We start from the raw sequence: 25,312 nt of genomic DNA on the forward strand, positions 1-25,312 counted from the left end.
ATCTTTGCATTGAGTAGACATGAGACAAGATGATGTTTTGAAACTTCTGGCAACTCAGAGATGTAAAGTCATGCTTTGTATGTCTTTGTGTGATTGTACATTTGTGAGAGTGTGAAAGAACAGTGCCATTTTCTGCCCAGAACTACTTAATAGACTAAATTATGACTTCGCTTAACTAGTTTATTACAACTTGTACTTTCTGTAGCTAGTATTTATAGTTTTATGTATCTACTATTTGGAGTACAGGATTATTTAAATTGACTATACAACACTGCTTTAAGTCACTACATCTTGATAAGTAATTGTAACTCATACCAGACACAAGCTTTCTGAAAAGAACTTGGTGCAGCAACATTTGTAGCACTAGAAATACACTGAGTAGGACACCCACACTTCAGAATTATAATTGAAATTATTCAGAGGTTTTGATGGAAACAATTGTTCTGTTAGAAACTTTCTTTCGGCTTCTCCCAGTTAGGGGTCGCCACAGCGGAACCCTAGTCCGCTAATGATTGGCAGTGGATTTGTACGGTACTGAGTTGCCAGCCCAATGCCCAACCTTCAAAGAAGGCACACCCATTCCTGCACACACCTACCTGCATGCCTTTAAACATCACTCGACCTCAGGGAGGACATGCACCTAAAATTACTCTGAATATTTTCTAATAAGTTATAGTTCACTGATCAGTTCAGGATTGCTCTTGTAATAGATGGATGATAAGGTTCATAAATAAGGTTCATAAATTAGAACTAGGCCAACTGCCCTTGTGGGCCATTTTACACTTAGCCAATTACCCCATGTGAGAATCAAACCCTGCACCTTGTCTCTGCAAGGTAAACACCTTAACCATTATGCCGACCTCCCACCCCATGATTTAAATAATTAAGCCATAGAAAATGTATTTACATATAATTATCCAAGTGAGTGTTAGTTCTGTCTACTCATTCTAAAGTTAAGCAATTGGGTGAGAGCAAGCAGTGTTTTAGCTGTGATAAAATAGACGAATTGAATAAAATAATGAAGGGGAAATTAAAGTATGGAGATGATTATGTTAACAATAACACCTTTCGTACTATGATTTCTAATTTGATGAAAGTATAGACATTAGAAAAAGAACTATGTATGTTGTTTAAGAATGATCATTTTGGCCTGTCTGAAAATGTCATGAAAAATGTGACTTCAAGAAGGAATATATTTAAATACAGCTCAATAAAATGTGTGAAAATACATCCAAGACACTTACAAGCAGTAGCAAAAGGAAGAAAGGATTTAGTTCAACTGGGGATGTAAAAAGGTATACAAAATGATTCTGCTAACACTTTATCAACTGTGGAAGGCAGTGTTTCCATTTTAGAACTGACAAATTCAGGAAACTTATTTCTTTAGGCCCTATGAGAGATGCACATATAACAAGTGAAGAAATGTCATCAAAAGTTATATAATGAATGCTTATTTTTTCAGGAAGAATTGATAACAAAGCTTGCCCTACTTTATACCCAGAAGTTATTATGACTAATAAAGGGTTAATGGAAACAGTAAAGATTTGACAGGGTAATGGAAGTTCTCTTATACCCAAAAATCCAATAAAAAGGAATAAAGTCTCATGTACTGGTGAGGCCGAAGTGAGCAATGACCTTAACTCTGGGCCCTCGAAGACAATCTCATCCCCTTAGGGATGGTAGTTATTAACAAAGGTACTAAAGGATCATTCTACTCTGACTAATGACTCGGGTGCATATCTGCATAAAGGTTTTCTTGGGGATTAAAGCGTGTTTTCAGGGAATGACATTATTAAGGTTAATGATGGGGCACAGCAAGTTGATTATGCAGATAGTGAGAATGATGTTAATAATCAAGCATCCTCCTTTAATTCAATGATATGCACTGATGAGATCTTAATGTTAACAGATTCTATGTTTAAGCCTGTAAGGAAGCAAATTACCAATTTACGTAAAGATAAGAATAACAGTTTCATCCGTAGCGGTCTTAAAGCTCTTTGAATGTGCCTCATCTATCAGAAGATTTGTAAATAGGAAAAAATACGATCATTATGTAACACCATGTGGTGCTACTGATTTAGAGTATACACACCCCCAAATCACCTGAAAAGGAAATTATAGAAGTTTTGGAAACAAATAACTTGAGTGAGATACTTCCATCTCCTAGTTACAATGATTATGCATAGGCTTTTACGTTTAACACCTGCTTAAGACTGTTAAGTTACACTTACAATATTTCTCCTCTGACTTATTAGGAAATCATCAGTGGAAATACCAACTTTTTTGGCTTCTGACTGCTTCCATTGAAATCATTTTGGGCCAGCAATTATTTTTAAATTAATTAGAAGCTACTTGCTCTCTTTCTTAGAAGATCTCTCCCACTTGGTTTATGGTAAGGAAGTTATCAAATATCTTATTGAGTCCTGAATGCATATTTATGTAATAGAAAAAGTCTGGTTAATGGGGTAAATTAACTTGTGTAGCAGTTTGAAAATGTTCTCAGTAATATGTATTGCTGAAACATGGGACAAAACCAGGTTTAATTTTTCATGTTGCAATACATTTGAAAGTTTAAGAGAAGCTAAGCCAGGTGAATGAATCATGCTTCTGATACATGAAACTTTGGGAACCAAACTAGTATCAATTAATAAGGTTAGAAACCTTAATAATGTACATATATGATAATTTCACTTCTGTGTCTATTCATTTCACTGTATGTTAGAGAAAACAGTCAATGAACAAAGCAAGGCATGAGAAATTTATTGGCAACATAAATCAATACTTACTACCATCCCAGGACTATTCTGTTAAGTAATCTAAATTACCCTAATGTCAGCTGGGAAAACTGAAATGTATCAACTGCTTTTGAAATTTTTAGGCTCACTAAGTCAGAAAGGTTTTTCCCAATTGGTTAAAGAACCTACTAGAGGGCATACAATTTTGGACTTTATACTTACTAATAAAGAGAAACTAATTGATAATTTAAGATGAGGCCACCAATGGGGTGAATTGACCACTTGTCTATTACGTTTGATATTAAATGTTGCAAGAAATTACCATTAGTAAGATATGACCAATATAACTTTAGTAAGACTGATTGCATAGAATTAAGTAATTAAATTTTAAAAACTGACCAGGCAGAATGTAATAAAGAAATGGACTGTAGTTCTAAAATACTGGAAACTATATTAACAATTGCACTGAGAAAAAAACAGGTCAGATAATTTCAGTCATTCTTCTAAATGTAAATTAATTTTGGTAGAATAACAAGTTAAAAGTGTACAAGAAAAAAAAATAATAGTAGGATTGGTAAGGAAATTTCCTGCACAATGTAACAAGTCCAATTCAAAAATATTTCTAATATTTTTAGGACCAAGTTGAAGGAAGCTAAAGCCAAATTAGAACTTCACTTGCCCCAGAATGATACAAACAATAAGTTATATTATAAATATATAAATGGTCAAACTAAAACTAAACATACTACTAAAATAATTGTAATCAATAGGATGGAAATGACAACTTACTGCTTATAGCAAATTGTTTTAATAGGTTACTTGCTAGTTATTCAAAGATATTATCTGGTCAAGATCCAAATCATATAGATTTAAATTTGTACCACATAGATTTCCTGTCATGACTTCATAAATGGTGTGTCAGTTTCTTAACAGAGTTAGGAAAGATACTGCCATCAGTATTTGAGTTCCTGGTATCCTAGTAACAACTGTTAAAATTTCCCTGATCCTTGTCTTAAGCAGAATACTTAGCAGCAGGCTGAGAAATGCTTTTGTACCTAGTTCATGGAAGACACCTATTCTGACTTCAACTTTAAGAAAGGGTAACAGGTCACAGCTCCAAAATTATAGGCCTATAAGTTTAACACCAAAAATGAGTAAAGGCGTTGAAACGTGTCTGCTGCATCTATTGTCCTTACCATGTAACCTAAGACATTATTTTGATTTAAATCAGCACTGTTTTTGTAAGGGCAAACCTACTGTCACAAGTTTAATAGATGTATGATAAATTAGTTCAGCTATTGAGAAAGGCTTATCCATAGGAGTTCTGCACCTGGACCTTAGAAACGCTTTTGATGACCCTTTTCTTATTATGTTATAATAAAAAAAAAACTGAAGACAAGTTGAGTAAATTGTGATATATCTAGGTGGATTAAAAACTGGTTTAATAGTAGAACCAATCTGATTATGGTAAATGGTAACTACCCAGACAGTATGGATATCAATTCAGGAGTACCACATGGGTCAGCACTGGGGCTTTTTCTGTTTAATCTAGTAATGGTGACACTTCCAACAGATAACACGGGTTGGATGAATAAATTTACAGATGTCTGCAAGTTGGTATTAATAGCAATCACATATCAGGAATATATGTATGTATGTAAATATGTATCTGGAAAATATACCTAGATTGGTCAAAGATAACTGCATAATTTTAATAATAGTAAGTGCCATGGCATGTATTTTGGCAAAACAGTAAGGTATTAATTAGCTTTTGAAGATGTAACACTATCTGTACTTGATGAAATTCTTGACTTTGGTATTACCATCACAAATAAATTACTTTTGATAAACACTTAGGTCCAATTAAGAATGAAACCTTGAGACAAATGGGATATTTGTTAAATATCTCACTACAAGATGCTAAGGCAATGACTGGGTGATATTAAATATACATTAGACCATTAATATGACAATTAATTTTGTTCCCACAGTAAGACCTAAGTAAACTAGAATAAGTTCAAAGGAGGTTTAAAACGTATTCTTTCAAGGGAAAATGAGTTATAAGGAACTATGCCAAATATTGCATCTCTACAAACTGATTTATAGGTATTGCAAGGGAAAATCAATTCTCACTTTTATTGCATATAAAACTGTTATGAAGCAAGAATTGCTGAATTTAGAGTTATGTTTAGAGTTATGTTGTAATCCTATTATTCAAAAATACTCTAATTTGAATTATAAAATTGCCACAAATTAATTACATTTATTTATTATTATTATTATTATTTTATTTTACATTTGTTGACCGGGAAAGTCCAACTGGATGCAATTCCATTTTCAGTGGAGGCCCAGGGAGAAAAGCTGCACAGTTAAATTTTAAGCAAAATATAAGGTGTATACAGAAGCATTCAAATTTACATAGTACCAAACTTTACATTGACTAGTAACATAGCATTCAAGCTTAATGCAAATTTACATAGATAGCACCACACATAATGCTGACTTGTAACAGAATTGAAGCTTAAGATTTAATATACTTACACAGACTGAACACATCTTTTACAGTTTTAGGTTGAGGCATTACATAATGGTGAACATTGTCAGTAGTGGTTGCATTTTTTGCTTTATACAGTTGAGTTGTGAGCAAGTTAGCCACAGTAGGGAGTATAGCAACAAAGACAGCAAATATTAGACACAGTAGAGAGTATAGTAGCAGGAGAAGAGACAGGATAACAGGTTAACTAAGAAAAACAGGAGGCATAAGTAGCTTAAGTATAAAGTAAGAGTAGAGGTGTAAAGAGAAAGGTTTAGCGGATAGATAACAGAGAGTCCTAGCAGTGAGATCAAAGTTCATAACTCAGACTATCCCATGATTTAGAATGCTATTCTCCAAGATATTAGGGAGTGAAAAAGTACAGATATGTTTAAGGTACAGCTGTTTACATGTATGGGCAGTAGGGTATTAATTCCAATTTTGTGGAGTCAAGTGAACTAATGGCTTATAGCTTTTGTCACTGGAGATTATAACTTGTGAACTTATAAAAACACCATGAAAAGTATATCCATGTAAAAATATACATAGAAATTAATAACACCCAACACCACTCTGTAAGGAAACAGATAACTTTAATAAAACTAAAAAACATAAAAGCAAAAGTAACAGAGGTAAGCGCTTTCGCAGCACAAAGTTGCTTCTTCAGACCATTCAAAGAATATATCAAAAACATAGTTAAAACAATTAATAAATATCCAATCAAAAACAGCAAGAAATAAGAACATCAGAAAATCAACTGTGCATATTTAATTAACTCAACTAACCTGTATACCCAGTCATGGGATGAAACCACATTCTATCCTATCAGATTGAATACACAAACTAAGCTTCCTATCAAAATGCTAAAAAAGCTGTAATATGATTATGTGAGCATGTAATATAATGTGAGGATTGTTGCAACTGGGTGCATTGTTCATGAGGCAGATGTCCATGAGTAAACCACATTTTATAGCAGTTCCAGTTCCTTTATATTTATTAATGTTTTACTGTGAATGTCTGTTTAGGGCAGAAACAACACTAAGTCTTTCAGTCATATTCTGCAAGGCTTTTATCTGTAACTGCAAAGTAAACCGTTACTACAAAAAAAAAAAAACACTTCTATTGAGAATATTTTATTTAAACATTCTCATGGAATGAGATAATCTCTCCCTACCACCCACATGAACGAATGACTATCTGAACAAGACTATTGGCTCCAGGGCTGTTCCCAAAGGAAGAAAATTTCAATTGACAAGATTTTTCAGAAAAATATGATAGAACACTCGCATAAAAAAATGTGTATGAAAACAATGAATAGAATTTTCAGTTACCATGTTCTGCTTCAACCTGGTTGAGGGTTCCCATAACAGAATGAATCGTGCAAACATTTCAGTGGATAGAGTTTCAGTTGGCTGAATGTCACTGTTGTAGTGCCTGCATAAATCAGTGACTCTAGAATTAGATTTGGCAAATCAAAGGTTTGGAATATTGTCAGTGTTTAGTTTTCAATGTTATTAATATCAAAACACAGGGCCAGTTAAGTTTTTACTAAGTGATAAACCTGGATCATAAACTCTACCACTAAGCAATGTATCTATTGTTTTTTAAAAAACCTTCAATATCCAGCTTTGTTTATAAACAAGGGAAATATATTTCAAAGTTTTTCATCCATGGTATGAAAAAAACTAACTCTAAACAATCATTCTTGACTGTGGAAAAGATATAAACAAATTGTAACAGGGTTGAGTTTGGGGTTGAAGTTAAGTTTAAGTATAGTGTTAGAATTAAGGCTAGGGCTAGGTCTGTGTAGGTTATTCTAACGTGTACACAGAGTGCAGCGACTTTGCCTATCACACCACATACACTGAGTAGTTAAATGTATGTGGTTGTGTTTTATGCATTTGCATCAGTTTTGCACTTAAAGAAAATAAAATTCAGTTCCTATGTTTTTCTGACATTGTAGATTTGATTATTTTGTCTTCAACATCCTTATTTTATAAGCAATACTACTGAGAAATGACATGATATATAGGTCAAAAATTAAGTGCATTTTTGGTTGTTAAGACCACAAATTACGCTGCAGAAACACCAGTGGCAATTTTTTGTTTTCCCTGATCATATTAAAAGAAAAATGTGACATCTGACCTAGCTAGATAAGGCAAGTGTATGGCATAAACAAGCAATGCATGCAAAGGATGGATGCGAAGTGTTTACCGAATCCTAATGCATAATAGTAACTCGAAGAAAGGTTAGTTTGAGATTAAACTTTATTTTTAGAGAGTATCTGAAAGACACTGACAAGGATTTTTGGAATTTTGGCATCAGCTAACCTCATTCTGCTTTGGAAATATGTGATGTAAAGACAACAGCACTCACCCAGAAATAATGTTTCCAAGAGAGTCCCCTGACAACTGCTGATAAATTATGTATTACTCACTGCACTGAATTATTTTCACTGTGAATGAAATGCACAATGAACTGCCTGCACCCACATCCTGTCAATACCTTATATACTCAGAAAATATATATTAAAGCACAGTGGGCTGGTCAATGGCTTTTCTTATAGCCTTGTTTTTAAATAGTGTTCCTCCGGTTAGTACGTCACTGGAAGGCTTAAACAGCAATTTCAGTACTTTATACTGCAACCCTACAGCAAAACACAGAGGAGACAGAAATGAATTTTGGACACCCACCAGAAATGAAAGATGGTATGCTGAAATAATAAAATCTATCATACCTGTCTTGCATGCAAGGTCATTTCCGAAAGGACTATTACTAACTTTACATTTCTGAATAGAGGCAGGTAAGGGATGTTTTCTCATTCCATTTAATTTCATTTGTGTATTTTCTTTAAGTATACAGAAGCTGAAATGGGTAACTCCACTTGGACATAATTCATTTTCGTGCAAGTTTAAGATATGTGAGAGAAAACAATATTTTAATAAGAATAGGCTATTAAAATATACATGCACATGCAACAACTCTAGATAGTTCCATACATAATATTTTATATCACTGTTGAGAAATGACATATGAACAACAAGACATTTTTTTACAGATGCCTCTAAAGTGTCATTTTCTTCTTAATCTGATATAGAAGCTTCCTTCAAACTCTTGGACTGTAACATATTTTCTAGTCTTACATGATTTTAAAGTTGGTGTTAAAAAATGATGAACTGTTTATGTTGCATACAAAATGTTGTACCCTTTGCACATACTAAAATGTTAAATACAAGAATAATGTTAACATGTGCCAAAACTTAAAAAAAAACACACAAAGCTCATTTCTTATAGTCTATTGCATCCAAACAAGGAACATAGCACAAGACAAAATGCATAAATATACTATCCATAAGCTATATTTGCAATGGTTAACAGATGTAGTGCCTCACAAAGTGTGCTTTTAAACTAATTTCTTGGTCTTTATGGACACGCTATAGGAGGACAGGAGATTATTATATTTATACACTTTTGGCTAGAAATGCATCAAATTAGAATTTGCAAATGATACCCCATGTGTCCCTAGAAAGAAAAAGAAACTGCATCACTGTTAAGACAAACATGTCATCTACACCACAGGTGGCAAGTCAATTTGAAAAAGTAAACATTGCTGTTAATCTGACATCTAACATTACTTCATTTGTTCTCTGTCTCACCCCCCCCCCCCCCCGCAACCTGCCATTCCTTGTGTCTGTGCTTGGCTGTCATATATCGACTTGCTCCACAGCTTATAAAAGATTGATGAAATTAAGCATGATTTTGCTTTCAATAATTTCCTCAAAATTCAATGGCCACTGCATAATTGTATGTGAGTAATCTATATATGGTTACTTTTAATTCATAAAATAATAATTTGTTCAATGCCTTTCAGTTGACCAATGAATCCTTTAAGCATGTTTTGCACCTTATCAAACTAATTAGTTCATTATGTTTTGTGCATTAGCAACAAGACATTTCATTTTAGTTTACTAATGTTTTTCTGTTCTTCTAAAACTTTTATAGCATTTCTGGCAATGCTGCATGTTATGCATTTGAAGATATAAACTGCTTACTTGCTACAACAAATGCTGGTAGGTGAAAACTGAATCTATATACATCTAATAGATAAAAGGGCTTGCTTGGTGGAATAAATGTTTGGTAGGCCTCCCTCAAACACACAGAATGCCTAAGCCAGACTGAAAAGTTAAAGTTAAACAACAGTGTAAATACTTTACTTATGTTAGACTGGCTACTTGTATTACTTTGTAATAAATATGCTGAGAGATTTCTTGATTTTTTTTAAATACTAATTCCTCAGATTTAATTATCCCTCTTCCTCCTAGAGGTGCTAACGTTCTCAACCTTATGCTTAGAAATGCATCCCCAGCCTGTACTACTACCCATCCCGTCACTCCCCCTCTGGTTAAATCTGACCATTTAAATGTGACTTTCTCCCAATGCCACTGTATTCAGAGACCACTCCAAAATATACTACTTTTTACTAACCTTTTCAATAATCATTCATGGCATAATTCCCCGAACAGCCCCCAAACCTGATGTCACTGCATGCTCCAGTAAACTGGGCATGCTTTTACATAATTATGCCGAGGCAACTCGACACATCCACCATACAAATTCACAACTTAAAACATACAGTAGAATTCTCATATGAACCTATTTTACAACAAACGTACGACGTTTCTATACATCCACAATAGATTACTCCTCATTTAGTAAAGACAGGATCTCAATCTAGGAAGGAAAACCTTTAAACAAACTATTAAGAATTTCAAGGCCAGTTATGAAGTTAAGGTTGAAACTGCCAAAGATAATCACCAGTTATAATAGGAAACGTTGAAGCAAGCTAGAGCATTATGCTGAACGTTTATCAGATTTCTCCTTTTATGCTGATCCCAAAGCCAATACCTGTATCCTCATTGACAAATTTGGTTCTAATGTCACTTCACCAGCTCATCCCATTTTTTCCCTTTCTTGTTCCATTCTTCCCCCAATCACTCTGGAATCAGGTCTTGTCTGGACTTTATAAAACCAAGAACAGCATTTCTACAGATCCTGGTAATATACTCTGGCTGGCTGCATATAAATGCTAGTCACCACTTAGCCCATCCCATCCTTAATCGTTTTAACTTGTCAACACAGGTTATGTCCCTGAAGTGTGGAGCCAGGCAGTTGTAGTACCACTGTCCCAAGGGATGTCACACAACTGACCTGGGTAATGAAAGACCTACTAGCTTTATTAGTATCATCTGCAAGATTAGGGAATGTACAGTTCCTGAGTTAATATGCACAACACATTAGACCTCAAGTCCTCTGATCCTAACCAAGTTTGGATTCATCAGAGGTAGCTCATGACTTGTCAAGAATGGTGGACTTCTTTGAAATGGTTAAGAGTCAGCCGTCACCACTGTTTACCAAAATCTGGCCAGGGCCTTCAATGCTATCTCCCATTCAAGTATTATTAATAATACTCCTAATATAACAAACACCTACATAGTCTCTTGAGTAGCTAACCAACTCACTGATAGAGCTGATACTGTTAAAGTTAGGTGTATTTACTTTATTAAAACAATGATTCTATCATCAGGCTTCTTTTTGTCATCTACAGCTCTGATGTGAAAGCAGTGGCCAAATAATTGTAGTTAACTAAATTTGTCAACATCTGCAAACCTGCATCAGTTGTCAAATCCAGTTCTGGTTCTCACTCTCCAGCAAGGGTAGATCAGACAAAAATCTGGTGCGTCAGTCATGGACTTGTCCTGACTACAACGAATTGCAATTCAGTTCCTTTTGGGAAATCCAGCTCTCCCGCCTTCTACCATATAAATGACACTCCATTCTAAATGGATGCAATCATCAGACGTCTGAGCACCCAAACTGATAATGAGCTATCCTTTAACCAACAAAAATCATCCTGCTTTGCACAACTTTTATGTCAGGGTATCTCCTCTAGGTCAAACAATATAGTTCCACTTCATTCACTCCTTAGAAATATCATCACATAAAATTCCTTGATCAGAATGTACCTCTCAAAGCAATTTGACCAACCTGGAGTAACTCAGAGAATCTTTAACAACAGAATAATATGATTAAGCCATCTACGTTATCCTGAAAGATTAAAATCCTTCTCCCTCTACTGTTTAGTATTAGTTCATGGGGAGTGATCTCTGCTCAGCTTTCCTTGCCTTGAAAGGCTCACCACTTTTTTATATCCTTCACCTTCAGAAGACCAGATGTACAATAAACACCTGCTCCAATGACCTAAACCTTCATTGCCATATTAACAATATCTCTGTACACCACAGAAACTTAACCAAACACCCACCCTGCTTTTAGACTATACTCATTTTAAACATCATGCAGAGCAATTTCCTTGCAACCTTAAATCAGACTTGACAGATAGATAAGTGACAATGTCCACTGGCTGGGATATTTGTAAACTGCATAGTTGCCAGGAGGAAGCAGTCTACTTAGCAGGAAAAATTAATAAGTTGCTAATATCTGTAGGTGATGAGCTAAGCTTCTTGATGGTCACTTAATCTGCAAGTTTAGTATCAACTCATAAACTATATGTGTCTATCGACCAGTGAGACGTGTTGCATGCAGTACATATGTTAATGACCACTCAAACCTGTATTTGCCATGGATTGTATATCAAAGAGGCTGGTTTAGTGTGCCAAATGGCCTGATGTGACTACAGTGACATTCAGCCTTGACCAAAAAACAATAGCTCTGGATGGTAAGATGCAAGCCAGCCCAAGCAACTAAACTGTCATAGTCAGTAAGCAGTCATTTTTAGGATTTATAAACAGGGGCATAGGGTATACATTTTTGAAATCCATTTCATCCCTCCACATATGAACTCAACTAGCTGCAGCACTGCTGACAGCTGCCTGCTAAGCCATTATCCATATGATCAGTACAAACTGCTGTGTAATACATATGTGTACAGGATAGCATTAATAGACTGCATCATCCCCTCTAATGACATGCAGATAGATCTGCTGAATATGCATAGGACAACAGATTACTGACACCCACAAAGTTCTTGATGGCACTACTGATCCCAGAGTACTGGCCCAGCAAGGTGCAAGACAAGCATTCCTGCCAGTCAAGGATTGCAGTGCAGGCATAGATGCAGCCATCTCTGTGGATATTGCCACAGGCATGTGCCATACTGCCAGCCCTGACCTGATACACTACACCACCCTGCACATACTGATGTATTGAAATGTCCCACCCCTGAACCAATGCAGAATGTGGTTATGCTGTTCAGATCTGGCAGATTTGTTAACTACTGTTTTCTGTGTGGGATCTATTCATCCATGCTATAGCTACAGACATATGTGCCCCAATACTTCATATATTTGTGTCATATATTTTTGGCACCACTGTATTCCCAGGCACATATGTTTGTGCATGTTGTGCACTATCCAATTACTTAGGCCACATTTGTTCTTCCTATGGCTCTGTGTCAGTGTATGATGTACAGACTGCCATGCTGTGTGTCCCTCATAGCTAATGGCTGCACCTTTACTTCCTGCAGAGTTCAGTGCACCACTGATTTGGGAAGCTTGCCTTATCCACCTTAGAACTCCCTATGGGTGGGCATATTCCAGCAGTCACTCAACTCTGTCTTTGAATTGTTCTGCTTCAGCCATAAGGTATTAGACAGCTATGGATTTGGCTGTCTATTAACCTAACAAAATGCAACCAGGGAGGAGGTCTAAGTTCAAAATAAATTACATAACTTTCAATAGTATTTCAAATTATTCCCCTGGTGACTTTGATTATGCTTTCCATGGAGGCGCCATGGGACTAAACATTAAATACTACTGGAAATTGTGTTATTTATTTTGAATAATTATTCTGTTTCATAGTAGTATTAGTAGGTTTATATTCAAAATGTTCTTGAAATTTGCTTGCACCCCACAAACAAAGACGTTTGCCACTACATCTAGGTCCATATTAGTATTATCCATTCAGCCTAAGATGCAGCACCTACAGCTGGCACCCCGATCTCTTACTGCTATCATAGGATAGCAAAATAGTTTCTCTTCCTCCAAATTTTAGAGATGGTGTTTGAGTGTGTGTACATGTGTGGGTGTGCATGCCTGTGTGCCCATACTCCATGGTCTTATATCATAGCCAAGAACATAAACTACAAACTACACCGCTGACACATCACTTCATAACTTAGTAAAATCCTTAAACAAAGAAAGGCATTATGCTGCCTCAGATCTGGTTAGTTACCACTTTCTTTATTCATGCAGTTTTACTACCTATATATAAGTGATAATGCATTACAAATGAGAATTTCTTAAGTGCAAAACTCTTTATCCGCTATCATAGCAATGAAGATGAATCATGAAACCTTGATTGTACAATTCTTCGTGTTTAGGATGGCTACAATAAACTTGTCCTTTCCGGGAGTGCAGTCTTTAGGCATGTTTAGCTATACAACTTTATTTTTACACTGCAGCTCTAAAAGAATAATTAATTCAAATATTTAAGCATCTTATACTGCATTTGCTTGATAGCACAAAGAGATATTAAACCTATATAGTCTTATCTTTAAGTGCATTTCACATTCTACCTCCCTCCATTTATTCTCAACTTTTCTCAATATGATCGATTCCCTCTTAAATGCTTCCATAGCTTTCCTTTCAAGCATTCATTCAGATAGTCCAGTTTATAAAGTGAAATTTGTCTGCAATTCTGGCCATGTCTGTGTTTTTTTTATTTTATTTTACTTCATGTAAGTTCCTTAACAAGACCCATGTTACCAAATGGACGTTATTACTGAGAATCAGATTTTCCTGTTATCAGCCAGTACCGGAATCCGTACCACGTATGTTCTTACTCATGTGATGTGTAACTTTAGCCTGATGTTAAGTGATTGTGCCTGAGGTGTGACAACATAGTTACTCATTCCAGTACAATTTCACATCATTAATGAGTGAAAAATAAAATGAATGCATTTTAAATTAGGTAGCCCTAATTAAAAGGTCAACATGGAATCTTTTGTATATACAAAATCAGTCATAAAATTAAAACATACCTGCCAGAATATGCTGTCAATTTTGTTGCTAAGAAAAACATCCCTTCCTTCAGTAGACAACAGTTTAGGTCCCAGAATGGTCATAAACTCATCAAAATCTACTTGGCCATCTCCTATAATTTAAAAAAGATAGATGGTAATTATGATATAGGCATTTTCAGTTGCAACATTTTTTAGAACTTTTATATTCCTTTCCTTGACTCTGAAAAGCAAAAATGTTACATAAAGAATAAGTTCAGGTACATTCCACATAGTTCTGCAACTCCATGCTTAGTAGATACACTAATCTGAAGGGAAAGGTAACAGCTGGATATCCAAGATTAACAATCTAGTGTAGAATGTAATGATGACACAGGATAACAAAAAGAGTGACTGGAACCGAAGTCTAAGATGTTTGACAATTTTGTGTAGATTACCAATGCAAGATATTTCAGTGCTGATGTATGGGCTGGAAATTCAGATAAATTTAAACAAGACATACGTTTGGTACAGATCCTATGAGAGAGAGACTAGAACACACAGCACAGGACCAGTGCACAAACAAGTCTAGGGAAAAGGCCAGTTTCTCATTCGGAGACAGTTATGCAGTAGGTCTGGTAAAATGATGCATTGCGATGCACCAAGCAAGCAGAAGTTTAAAAATAAGTTTTTGCTCATGGACATTTGATTCTATAAATCAAGCTAATCTGAATTTTCGTGAGTCTGAGTCCTTGGTACTATACATTAGCTGAGGAAAGGAAAAATATCTTCTGAGCACAGAATTAAGCGACAGTTCCATGCTTTAATGTCTCACCATACATGTTACAAAACCAAACAGATAAAGTTATTTAGGCATTCAGACCCTGTGAGCCATTCATGGGGAGGTGTAAAGTAACAGCTTGCAATATGGTTGCTTATAAATTGTTTGAGAAACCTTGAACTTTAAAATACTTTTGGTAAAAGAAATAAATTGATTTGTGAACATCGGTCCTGGTATTCAATCCAGCAACTCCAGTATTGTAAGGATAACAAACTGGATCATATATATTGCTAGTCTTTGCTCTTCATTTTTAAAACATTTGAGCTGACTTTCATCAAATTAATTTTAAGATTTTGCTTATATTTTCTTTGCTGTAGTAAGCACTGAAGAAGGAGCCACCACTTTTTCATTTTCCTTTTTTTACTACCTTTTCTTTTCTATAAATACTTTATTAGTGTGCTAACTGGTACTATCCTTTTGAAAAGAGGCGGATAACTAAACTGATTGTTATGTTTTGAGTTTACGTTGGCAGAACTGATTTTAATTGGAAGGGGCTGCATCAGGTAACTAGTCTTGTTTGGGTGTGTTAAAACTTAGTATGTGGAGAAGGTTTAAGGTTACACAACTTCACCAATATGACTCTTATGATTTAGGTATGCTACTGTCATCTCCAATTTTAAGATGTATACATACAGGTATCTCACCTATATTCAGCTAAGACATGGGTGGTTAATGTTATTTTAGTGTGGATTGTGTGTGCAAATCACACAGCCTAAGACTTATTAAGTGGTTGTAAACATCACAGTCATATAAAGTCACTGCCACCATTGTGTACTTTTGTTCCATAGTCAGCAAAATACCTTAACAAGTCTACATGTGTCTGCTACCTCTGAACATAGTGACATGAAGTTAGAACACACAAATCACAAATTTACTCCAGGATTGCCATGTACAGTCCTGGTTGATTTGGGAGGGGAACACTACTGAATGCTTGAAAAGAGAGGCACAAACTTTGAAGTACACCTACTTAAAGGTGAATATGGTCAATCATCTTATTGGTCCTTACGATCACTTGCCTAGTATTACTCCCATGTTCATATTGCAGTTACTAAATAATGACAGACATTTGAGTTTCAGACTTCATATCCTTCAGAAAAATACATGCTAATGCAAAACCTGTTATTCTAGCAACTTTGAGCAATACTGAAAATCTGTTCCTATGTTCAGACCTTTGTCTTCTGTTATTTCTTTGGCTTTGTCCCTGATTCTTCAGCTAAGAGGTTGTGAGCTGTGGCATGGCTTTCAATTGTCCCTGATTTTGCTGAATGGTCTTAATTTTGGTTCAAATATTTGATCTGTTCCTCATAAAATTTTGGGGTATTCTGACAAATAGTTGAATATTATAGTCAACAGATAATGACAGACTTCATATCCTTCATAAAATGTGTGCTAATGCAAAGCCTGTTATTCTAGCAATTTCTGAGTATACAAGAACAATATTTAAAATCTGTGCCTATCTTTGGGCCTATTTTTCATCAAGTTTTTGAATTTAACCCCAATTCTTTAGCTAAGAGGTTGAGGATGGGGATTCCCTATAGCAGTTCTTTCAGCCCTGAAGCAATGACTAGAAATACATTAATGTGTCTATTTTTTACAATTTGTGGAGATCACAATGGAGTGTCAGAAGCAGCTGTCTGAGGATGGAGAAGGCACCCTAACACTCATTTGTACGTAATTATGAGAACTGTTCCTCAATTTATGAGTCTGTGTGTTAAAATATCCATGTTTCATACTGTTGTACATTGAAAGGGGCTGTCACATATTCATTGTTATGCTTTTTTTTTAACAAATATGATAAATAATAATGAATCACATTATTTCATCAAAAGAACTTTTTGCAAGCATGAGGAAACAGTAATTGCATTTACCATGCTGTCAGCTTCCTAGATTAAATTGTTCCACATTTGTTTCATATTGTGTTCTATTCCATGCTTTATAGCTGGAGGTTTGAAAGCAAATGGCAGGCTGTTTACATCTGCAAGTGTTCTGGTATATATTTTTTTCACATGACCCACCAACTATGCCCATATTGTGCCCTGGCAAGAAATGGAACTTGTAGCCCCCACTGGTCTTTCAAGGTAAATGATATCCCTATTAGCTGTGGAGACTATTTCCGTTTCTTTTACAGCTTTCCTTTCAGCTTTTACAGGAAATATTCACTTCTTCAGTGTAAGCCTACACTTCACAGAAGCTGTGGTGTTACTGAAACTGAATTTTGGTTAGGTCCCCCCAGATCATGACATCCATATCCATTTATTAAGGTACACCTTAAGCTAAACTTTATAGCATATCCTTTAATCACTCCCCCACAAAAAACAGTCTCTGAACTGGGACTATCAGGCTTGAGCATTCCGATGTGAGAGGTGTATATATGGTGTCCAGGTTAATATAATCAGTATGCAATGACGGTTACCTAAATGCTGGTAATGCTGGGCTTCACTGAGGGTTCTAGTGCTAGTGTTTTTAGTCTAGCTAGTCTAGCTACTGAAGGAGGTAGTTCTCCTGCAGATATCAGTGATTGTATTGTTCCAAGACTGTAAGACAATGTCAGTAAATGACACAAGCTTGACATCTGTAAAGGATGTCTGGGATAATACGCAAACCATATGTCACTGTTGGATATCAGTATTCCATAAGTGACCATCACTGATAAAGCACCAAGGCAGTTTGGAAAGAAGACATTAATATGACAGATTCTCTGATGAATTTTATCAATTGTCACTACATGAGAGAAGCTATAAGTTGGGACAAATACAGAACTAATTCTAGGGTCCTACCACTAATGGTGGTAGGACCCTAAAGTTAGTTCTGTATTTGTCCCAACTGATAGTCACTTCTCTCGGGTAGTGATAAATACAGAACTAACTCTAGCATTCTATCACTAATGGTGGTTTCCAAAGGGCCTTTAACTATGCCTGGAAGAGAATGATATAAAAACTTATTTTTGTCAGTGTTGATTGTGGCCTGCAAGTCATTCTAATAATGTACACAGACAGTAGCATGGTCGTCAGTATACTAGAAATCAATGACAAATGCTATTTGCATACATATTCTATATCTGTCTGTCCCCCTCCTGACTTTGGTTTTGCAAAAAGGCTGTCCAACACTACTTTGTGGAAAGGATCTGAATCAAATATATGCTTTAATAAAACAGACACTATGGGGAGGAATCATCAACGCAATGGTGTTGTGTTAAGAAAATACAGTAGACCAAAGCAGATTAAGGGGGGAACTCTATTCCCAAAGGAAGAAAGGGAGGGGGAGTGTGATACAAAAACTTATAATAAAACAGGCCCAGCAGTAATAACAAAATCTACACTCCTCAAATAACCCTTATGTAAACACTAACTTGACCATAGGGCAGTTCATGGCAATGTACTAAGCTAGTTAAAAATAAGAAAGTAGTTTAGCAACAAACAAAACTGTGACTTTGACCAGTGGCATAGCTAAAGTTTCTGCCACCTGGGTCTTTGAGTTTGCCACCTCTCCACCCTCACAAAATCATGGTCAAATGGGCCCCCCCCCTTACACAGCCCCCCCCACTCGTGCCCCATTACTTGGCTATTTCTCCCCATTTACCATAAACACTGTATTGTGCATACTGTTTTATGCTTTACTTCGCCAATGATTATTTGGATTTAATTTAAAACTTTTATTTTAAATTTTATAACACAGACACTGATAGATATCTGTTTAACAAAGCAATGCAGTCTCACAATGAAAACAGACTTAGCATTAAAACTTCTCTGCTCTTGAAACTCACATTTATTGAACCAGCATTGAAACCCACATTCAAAGAAAATGCATCTGGCCAGTGGCAGATAACATTTGCATTTGGGCTGTTTTCAAATCATATGCCCCTTACAATCATATTTAGGACCATGCAAACACACATGTGATCTTTGATTCACCCTCCTCATTGTATTAAATTATATTCCTTGTATAATACAGCACACTTGTTAGAGCATGTTTTAAATGTATTGTTTTGGACATTTTTCCAGTAAGCATGAAACAAAATGTACGAACAAATAAGAAAATTGCCCAGTTCAGAGCATTTCTATCATAAAAGTCTACTCAAACTCCCGTCATTACAATCCACCAATACCAGTAAATATACACAATCTCTGCAGAAGTAAAGGTCATCTAAATAATTCCACATTAAAGAGATCTGTAACTAATGAAGGGGTTGCTGCTAGCAAACAACTTTACATTTCATTGCTTCATCTACAAATACAGTGCTTGTTTCCCTTGAAAAATAAATTGCTTAGGTTGCATTCAAAAAAGGATAAGATGGTAATATTGCAATAGGGAATGGATGGCAAACTGATAACAGGTTCATATTAGGTATCTTTTCCAAAGGAGGACATACGCAGGACTGCAGCATTTACCCCCTATGAAGTACAACAAAGTACAGTATCATCAATCTATCTATAGACTGTGGGAGTAAGCAACTATACTAACTGTTGTGCTACTATCTACTATCGATGCAAACAGACTTGCCATAAGCACCCCTAAACTTCTCTTCTCCTGAAGCTCTCAGCTCCTTGTAAAATGCACTTAACACTCAACTATATCTCTCAACTTTGCAGCACAAAAAAATACGGAAAAGCCAAAATGTAAAGGGGGAAATAAAGGCCCAAAATTAGATACACATTTTAAACATTGCTTATATAATCTTAGAAAGTTGCTAGAATAAAATCTTTTGTGTTACCATATGTTTCCTAAAAGATATAAAAACTGAAACTTAAATGGCCGTCACTATTTGGTGAATTCAGTCCTTACTAATTTGCCAGAAAACCACAAATTTTAAGAGGAAATGACCAAAAGTATGAACCAACAATTCCAGACATTCTGTGAAAATCTGGACAGTTGAGAGCTATAAACTCAACTCCTTGAATCATAAATGGTGGTAGGAGTAGAGAATTCAGGCTCTTGCACCTAGGGTACTGGGTTTGAGCCTGACCAAACCCTAACCACCAGATATCCCTAACTGGGGCATTTTACACACACACACAATTCTGTGCACCAACCTTATAACTCATGCACACACAATGATGAGCACCAACCTCGTAGCTCATACAAATACAATGATGTGCACCAGTTTTGTAACTTATACACACACAGTGATGTGGAACAACCTCATAGCTCATACACACACAGTGAATGAATTCTGTGCATCAACCTCATAACTAAACAAATTCTGTGCACTAACCTTCTAACTCATACACACACAGAGACTGCAATACTCATACATCCTTAACAAGTAAAGCAGCAAACACCTTGTGAATTGAATTGAACACCTAACATGTTGTTATAAACAGGCAGCAATGAACAGGTCTCCGTAAATGTCACATACATGGGGGACATCTGTGTGACAATGCACACACAGACATGATGTGACGGTGTGTGTGACCAGACCATTCTTAAAGAAAACAAAGTTTTTTTGTTTTTTTTTTTTTTAATTAAAGTAAATGTGGCACTCCCTTGCCAAAAGTGCTGCCCCTTTCACCCCACCCTAGCTATGCCACTGACTGTGACTAAGGAAAATATTCCAAAATATGCAGGTTCATTTTTTTCTTCACATTAAAAAAATCAGTAATTTAATTCAGGCAATATTAAAACTATTTTATCACATTATTATTTATTGATATTTTGTCCACATGGTATCTCTTATGGAGCCAGGAGTCATTTCCAGGAAAGAAATAGAAGTATACATCTGAGATTTGACATTCCAGGATATAAATTACCTTTGCAGTTTATACTTTAGAGAAGAAGCAGCATATGTCCTCTGGATAGTACAAAATAACGTTGTGCTCCTTTGCCATATGTTTCATGTACCCCAAAAGATGCCAGAATTCACATGTCTTGGTCCTGCAGTCTGACACTGCCTTCCACACCCTGTAAGAGAATTGTTTGAACTGGTTTTATAAATGGTCTTCCACAAGGCATATGTGAAAATGTAAATGTTTTCCCTTGTCACTTAATCCTAAATCCCACCACCCCAATTTATTAGGGTTTATATTAGATCATCGACCACTTAAAAAAGCGAACACGATTAATCAACCCTATGTAAGTGAAAGCTTACAATTTTGAACTGTCAGAACAGCAATTTTTTTCCTAGGGAAAAAAATTGCTGTTCCAAAACACATACACACAACACAAGCACACCAAACAAACAGCAATCCACATACATACACCTAAAATCTTACACCTAACCCTACACTAAACTATACACACACCACTAACTATCCACTAACCCAAACCCCAACCCTAAGGTCCGTCACTATCGCACACTCACCTCACCCACTCCCTAACCCTAACTCACCTAACCCACCCTAACCCTCACATCCACATAATCGCACACTTACCTGAACCTGACCCATAACTTTCCACCACAGCGCGGAAAATACCAAAGCAACAGAAATGGACAACCAAATTTTTTCCCTAAGAAAACAAATCGTGTTTCTGTTGCTTTGAGCTTTCGCTGCATAGGGTTCAATAATACAACATTTGAAGGTCTGAAACCTTGATGCCCTAATATAGACCCATTTATGGGTCTATATTAGATCACCGACCGCTTAAAAAAGCGAAGGGTGATTTACTGACCCTATGTAAGTGTAAGCTTATAATCTCGAACTGTCAGAACAGTGATTTTTTTTCCTAGGGAAAAAAAAAAAAAACTGTTCCAAAACACATACACACAACACAAGCACACCAAACAGCAATCCACACACATACACCTAAAATCTTACACCTAACCCTACACTAAACTATACACATACCATTAACTATCTACTTACCTTAACCCAAACCCTAACCCTAAGGTCCATCACTATCGCACACTCACCTCACCCGCTCCCTAACCCTAACCCTCCCTAACCCTCACGTCCACACAATCGCACACACCTAACCCGGGCCCTAACCCTAACTCACCTAACCCGCCCTAACCCTCACATCCACACAATCGCACACTTACCTGAACCCGACCCCTAACTTTCCACCACAGCACTGAAAATACCAAAGCAACAGAAACTGACAACCGAATTTTTTCCCTAGGAAAAAATTTGGGTTTCTGTTGCTTTGATATTTTAAGCTTTCGCTGCATAGGGTTCGATATTAGAACATTCGAAGGTTTGAAACCTTGATGCTCTAATATAGACCCATTTATTACCCATTCGCTTCAGTTCCAATTAGTGATGTTAAACTGCTTATATTAAATACAGATGATTACAGGCACTGCTGTGCAAGCTCACAGTATATTTCAAGATGTAGGGGAGCAGAGGGTTTGAACTCTGCAAAATATTTTGGTATTGTGAAATTTCTTGTTGTTTCAATGGATGAGGATCCAAAGTATGTTTTCGATATATCAACTTTCAATTATTTGTTAATGACAAAGTGTCCTATCCTTACTGATAATAGTAAGAAATGTTTATAAATGAGTTTCAGTCTGATCAAAAAAAGTGACTGTTAGTTATTTGTATTGGACAGCATTATTTATTTTGAGTTTGAAATAAGAATGCATTTTTAACTAAAATGCTTCTAAATAAATCATGCAACTTTATCCTTGTGCTATAAAAAGAACTCTTTCCCTAAAGGCATCATCTTCAAGTCAGTTAATAAGCTGCAAGTAAATAATGAAGTGAAACTGATGAAGTTCTATCCTTTATGATTTTCAGGCCCAGTGAGTTATTTTAATTACTATTTCATAATAAAGAGGGCTGTGGTCTTCTCAGTTTAATAGTACTATATTTCATTTTCCTTTCAGTTTAGTTCCTTTTTGCTGCTTTAAGCCTCCACCTGTAAAATCATGAAACAGTTTCAAATCCATGCTTGAACATAAGCTATTTGCATTTACATTTTCAATGAATGATTCAGTTTTTCTGTTAAACACAATTATAGGGAAAGTGACAGTCACAGTTTTGCATAATAATTTATATGTACACATATTTTTACCTTCAGCCTGCTCAAACTGACTAGTTTCATAATCCGCAATGTTCCTGTAACACCAAATCAGTATCCTCTTGGACTGATGCCCACTTTACGTTATCCATAATGTACTGTACCCCTGTCACTTCACCCTACACCTGTATTTGTCTCCTTTTAGCCTTATTCTCTACCATTTGTACCCCTTCAGTGTTCCACTTCCTTGCTTTGCATTTCCCACATTACACTAACTATGCCTGACACTTTCTTAATCACTTCCTTTAATCTGCCCTGCTTCAGTCCCAGCTTTTCTACTATTATCACCATACTCACCACTTTATTTACTTATATATGCATGTAATTTGTCAACCAGGTTAAAGCACTGAGCTGTGAATGGCCTTCAACCTGTAATCCTAATTTAATTCCCTCATCCCATGGGTCTAATTCAATCACTGTTCCTAGATTGCTCCTGAAAAGTGGCACTTTAGTCTAAGGGGTTTATCCAATTAAAAATTAATAAAATAAATACAAATAAAACACCCCAGTTCCCCAAATTTCACTTAATTTTCATTTGACTACCTAGCCTTTTACTCACATCTCAGCCTAAGCACCTAACAGTCTCTTTTACCACAATTACCTCTTTTCCTACCCACTGTCGTTCTAACCCATTGCTAAGTTTCTCTTATCCCATCCAGTAGTAAAAATTTGATCTACTTTTGGTTCCCATTCTCTTCTCTTCCACACTCCTACTTTAAACTACCACAGATTACAGCTATGTCTTTGCCTTACATTCTTTCCCAGCTTTGATCTGATAAAGGCCAGTTAGCAGAGAAAAGCATTTATCATATATGAATAGAACTGAGTTCTTTTGGTGACTAAGTCTGGTTGAATTTTTTATTTTATGATTTTAAAACTTGCTAGTGACTTTTGAAGTTCTGGACTACTTATAAAAGTTTCTAAATTTGGATTTTAGTTAATTGGCCTGTTTTTGCAACAAACAAAGAAGGAGGACAGCCTGCTGCTGTCACATTAGGGTCAGCAATTCTTGCATCTGTGAGTACTTGTTTGTCCTGTGGCTTGAATTTTGGATGCCTACATGGATCCTGGATATGAGGTAGATTTACCAAATCCACAGGTAATTTTCTTCTTTTGATTTCCTTCCCAATGTCATGTGACCTTAATCCTCAACAATTTAGTGCCTCTTCAACTACAGGTTTGTAACTATACTCTGATTCATTGGGCCGGGATAAGCGCATGAAAGTAACCAGAGGATACAGACAGGGATGCATCAAGTTAGCAGCTACCAAATAAAGAACAGTCTTTGAGTCTAACATGATCAACCAAAAAGCAAAATACATTCGTACAAAGTGACAAGTATAAACACACCATCCCTATTCCCATCACCTTCTAAATATTTAGCTCTTTTGTAATTGGTTTTAAGTTCAGAAATAACTCAACAGTGAAGACATATGCATCAAGAATGTAAAAGCTCAGAAGCAGCTGAGAAATGCGTACTTAGTCTTTCTGTATTCAAGGCCAGCGCTGTAATTCTTCAACACATCACTTGATGAACAATTTGTAAAAGTTAGATTAAATCAATGGCCTCTCTGAAACTGAATATCATTAAATCACTAGGATAAGAGACATAATCACAGAGGTGTTATCAGCTTTTATGAAACTCCCTTGAAATGATTAGCAGGAAGTTATAAAAATGTGATACAAATTTATGGCAATGAGTAGTCAATGCCCTGTGGTTTACATGAGCTGTATTTCAGAGGGCATGAAGCTAACACATGCATCAACATTATCACGTTTCAAGAAATGTCATTATCAAGCCATTTCTAAATAAAAATGAGCAATGTTGCACTGATTAAGGCATTCATTGTCACTTTCCTTAATAATGAGTTCAAAGAGGTATGTATGTGTGTTTGTGTGTGTGTTTTCATGCAAGCTGAAATGTATGTGTGTGTACTGTGCATTTTGGACACACAAATATGATTTTAAGGCTAGAATTCATCTACAGTTTTAAAGAGATACAAGTTAAAAATGTACATGTAGAATAATGCAGAATTTCACTCAGCATGTTGTTAAGATGTATAATGAAGAAAAATGGAAGAATCGTCCAATTTCTAGCAACAGCACAGTCTGAACGCTTCAACAATACAGATATCAATGAAAAGATGAACGCTTTCACTGCTGTTCCTCTGCTAAGTATGGCTATGGAAAAAAAGGTTATTGGAAACAAAGGTTAAAAGAAAAAAGGT

At 35.9% G+C, this 25,312-nt stretch overlaps 1 protein-coding gene across 1 annotated transcript in view; it reads right to left on the minus strand.

Moving 5' to 3' along the window:
• The window catches only part of CALN1 (calneuron 1), a 1,476,296-nt gene that overhangs the window by 712,916 nt on the left and 738,068 nt on the right, over positions 1–25,312 (minus strand). The window contains exon 4 of the mRNA XM_044054204.1: positions 14,327–14,439. Coding sequence (XP_043910139.1) covers positions 14,327–14,439 — 113 coding nt within the window. The remainder of the gene's footprint in view (positions 1–14,326; positions 14,440–25,312) is intronic.

Source organism: Protopterus annectens, chromosome 13.part0 (genome assembly GCF_019279795.1).
Source record: "Protopterus annectens isolate FY-2018-M chromosome 13.part0, PAN1.0, whole genome shotgun sequence".
NCBI classification, from domain to species: domain Eukaryota; kingdom Metazoa; phylum Chordata; order Ceratodontiformes; family Protopteridae; genus Protopterus; species Protopterus annectens.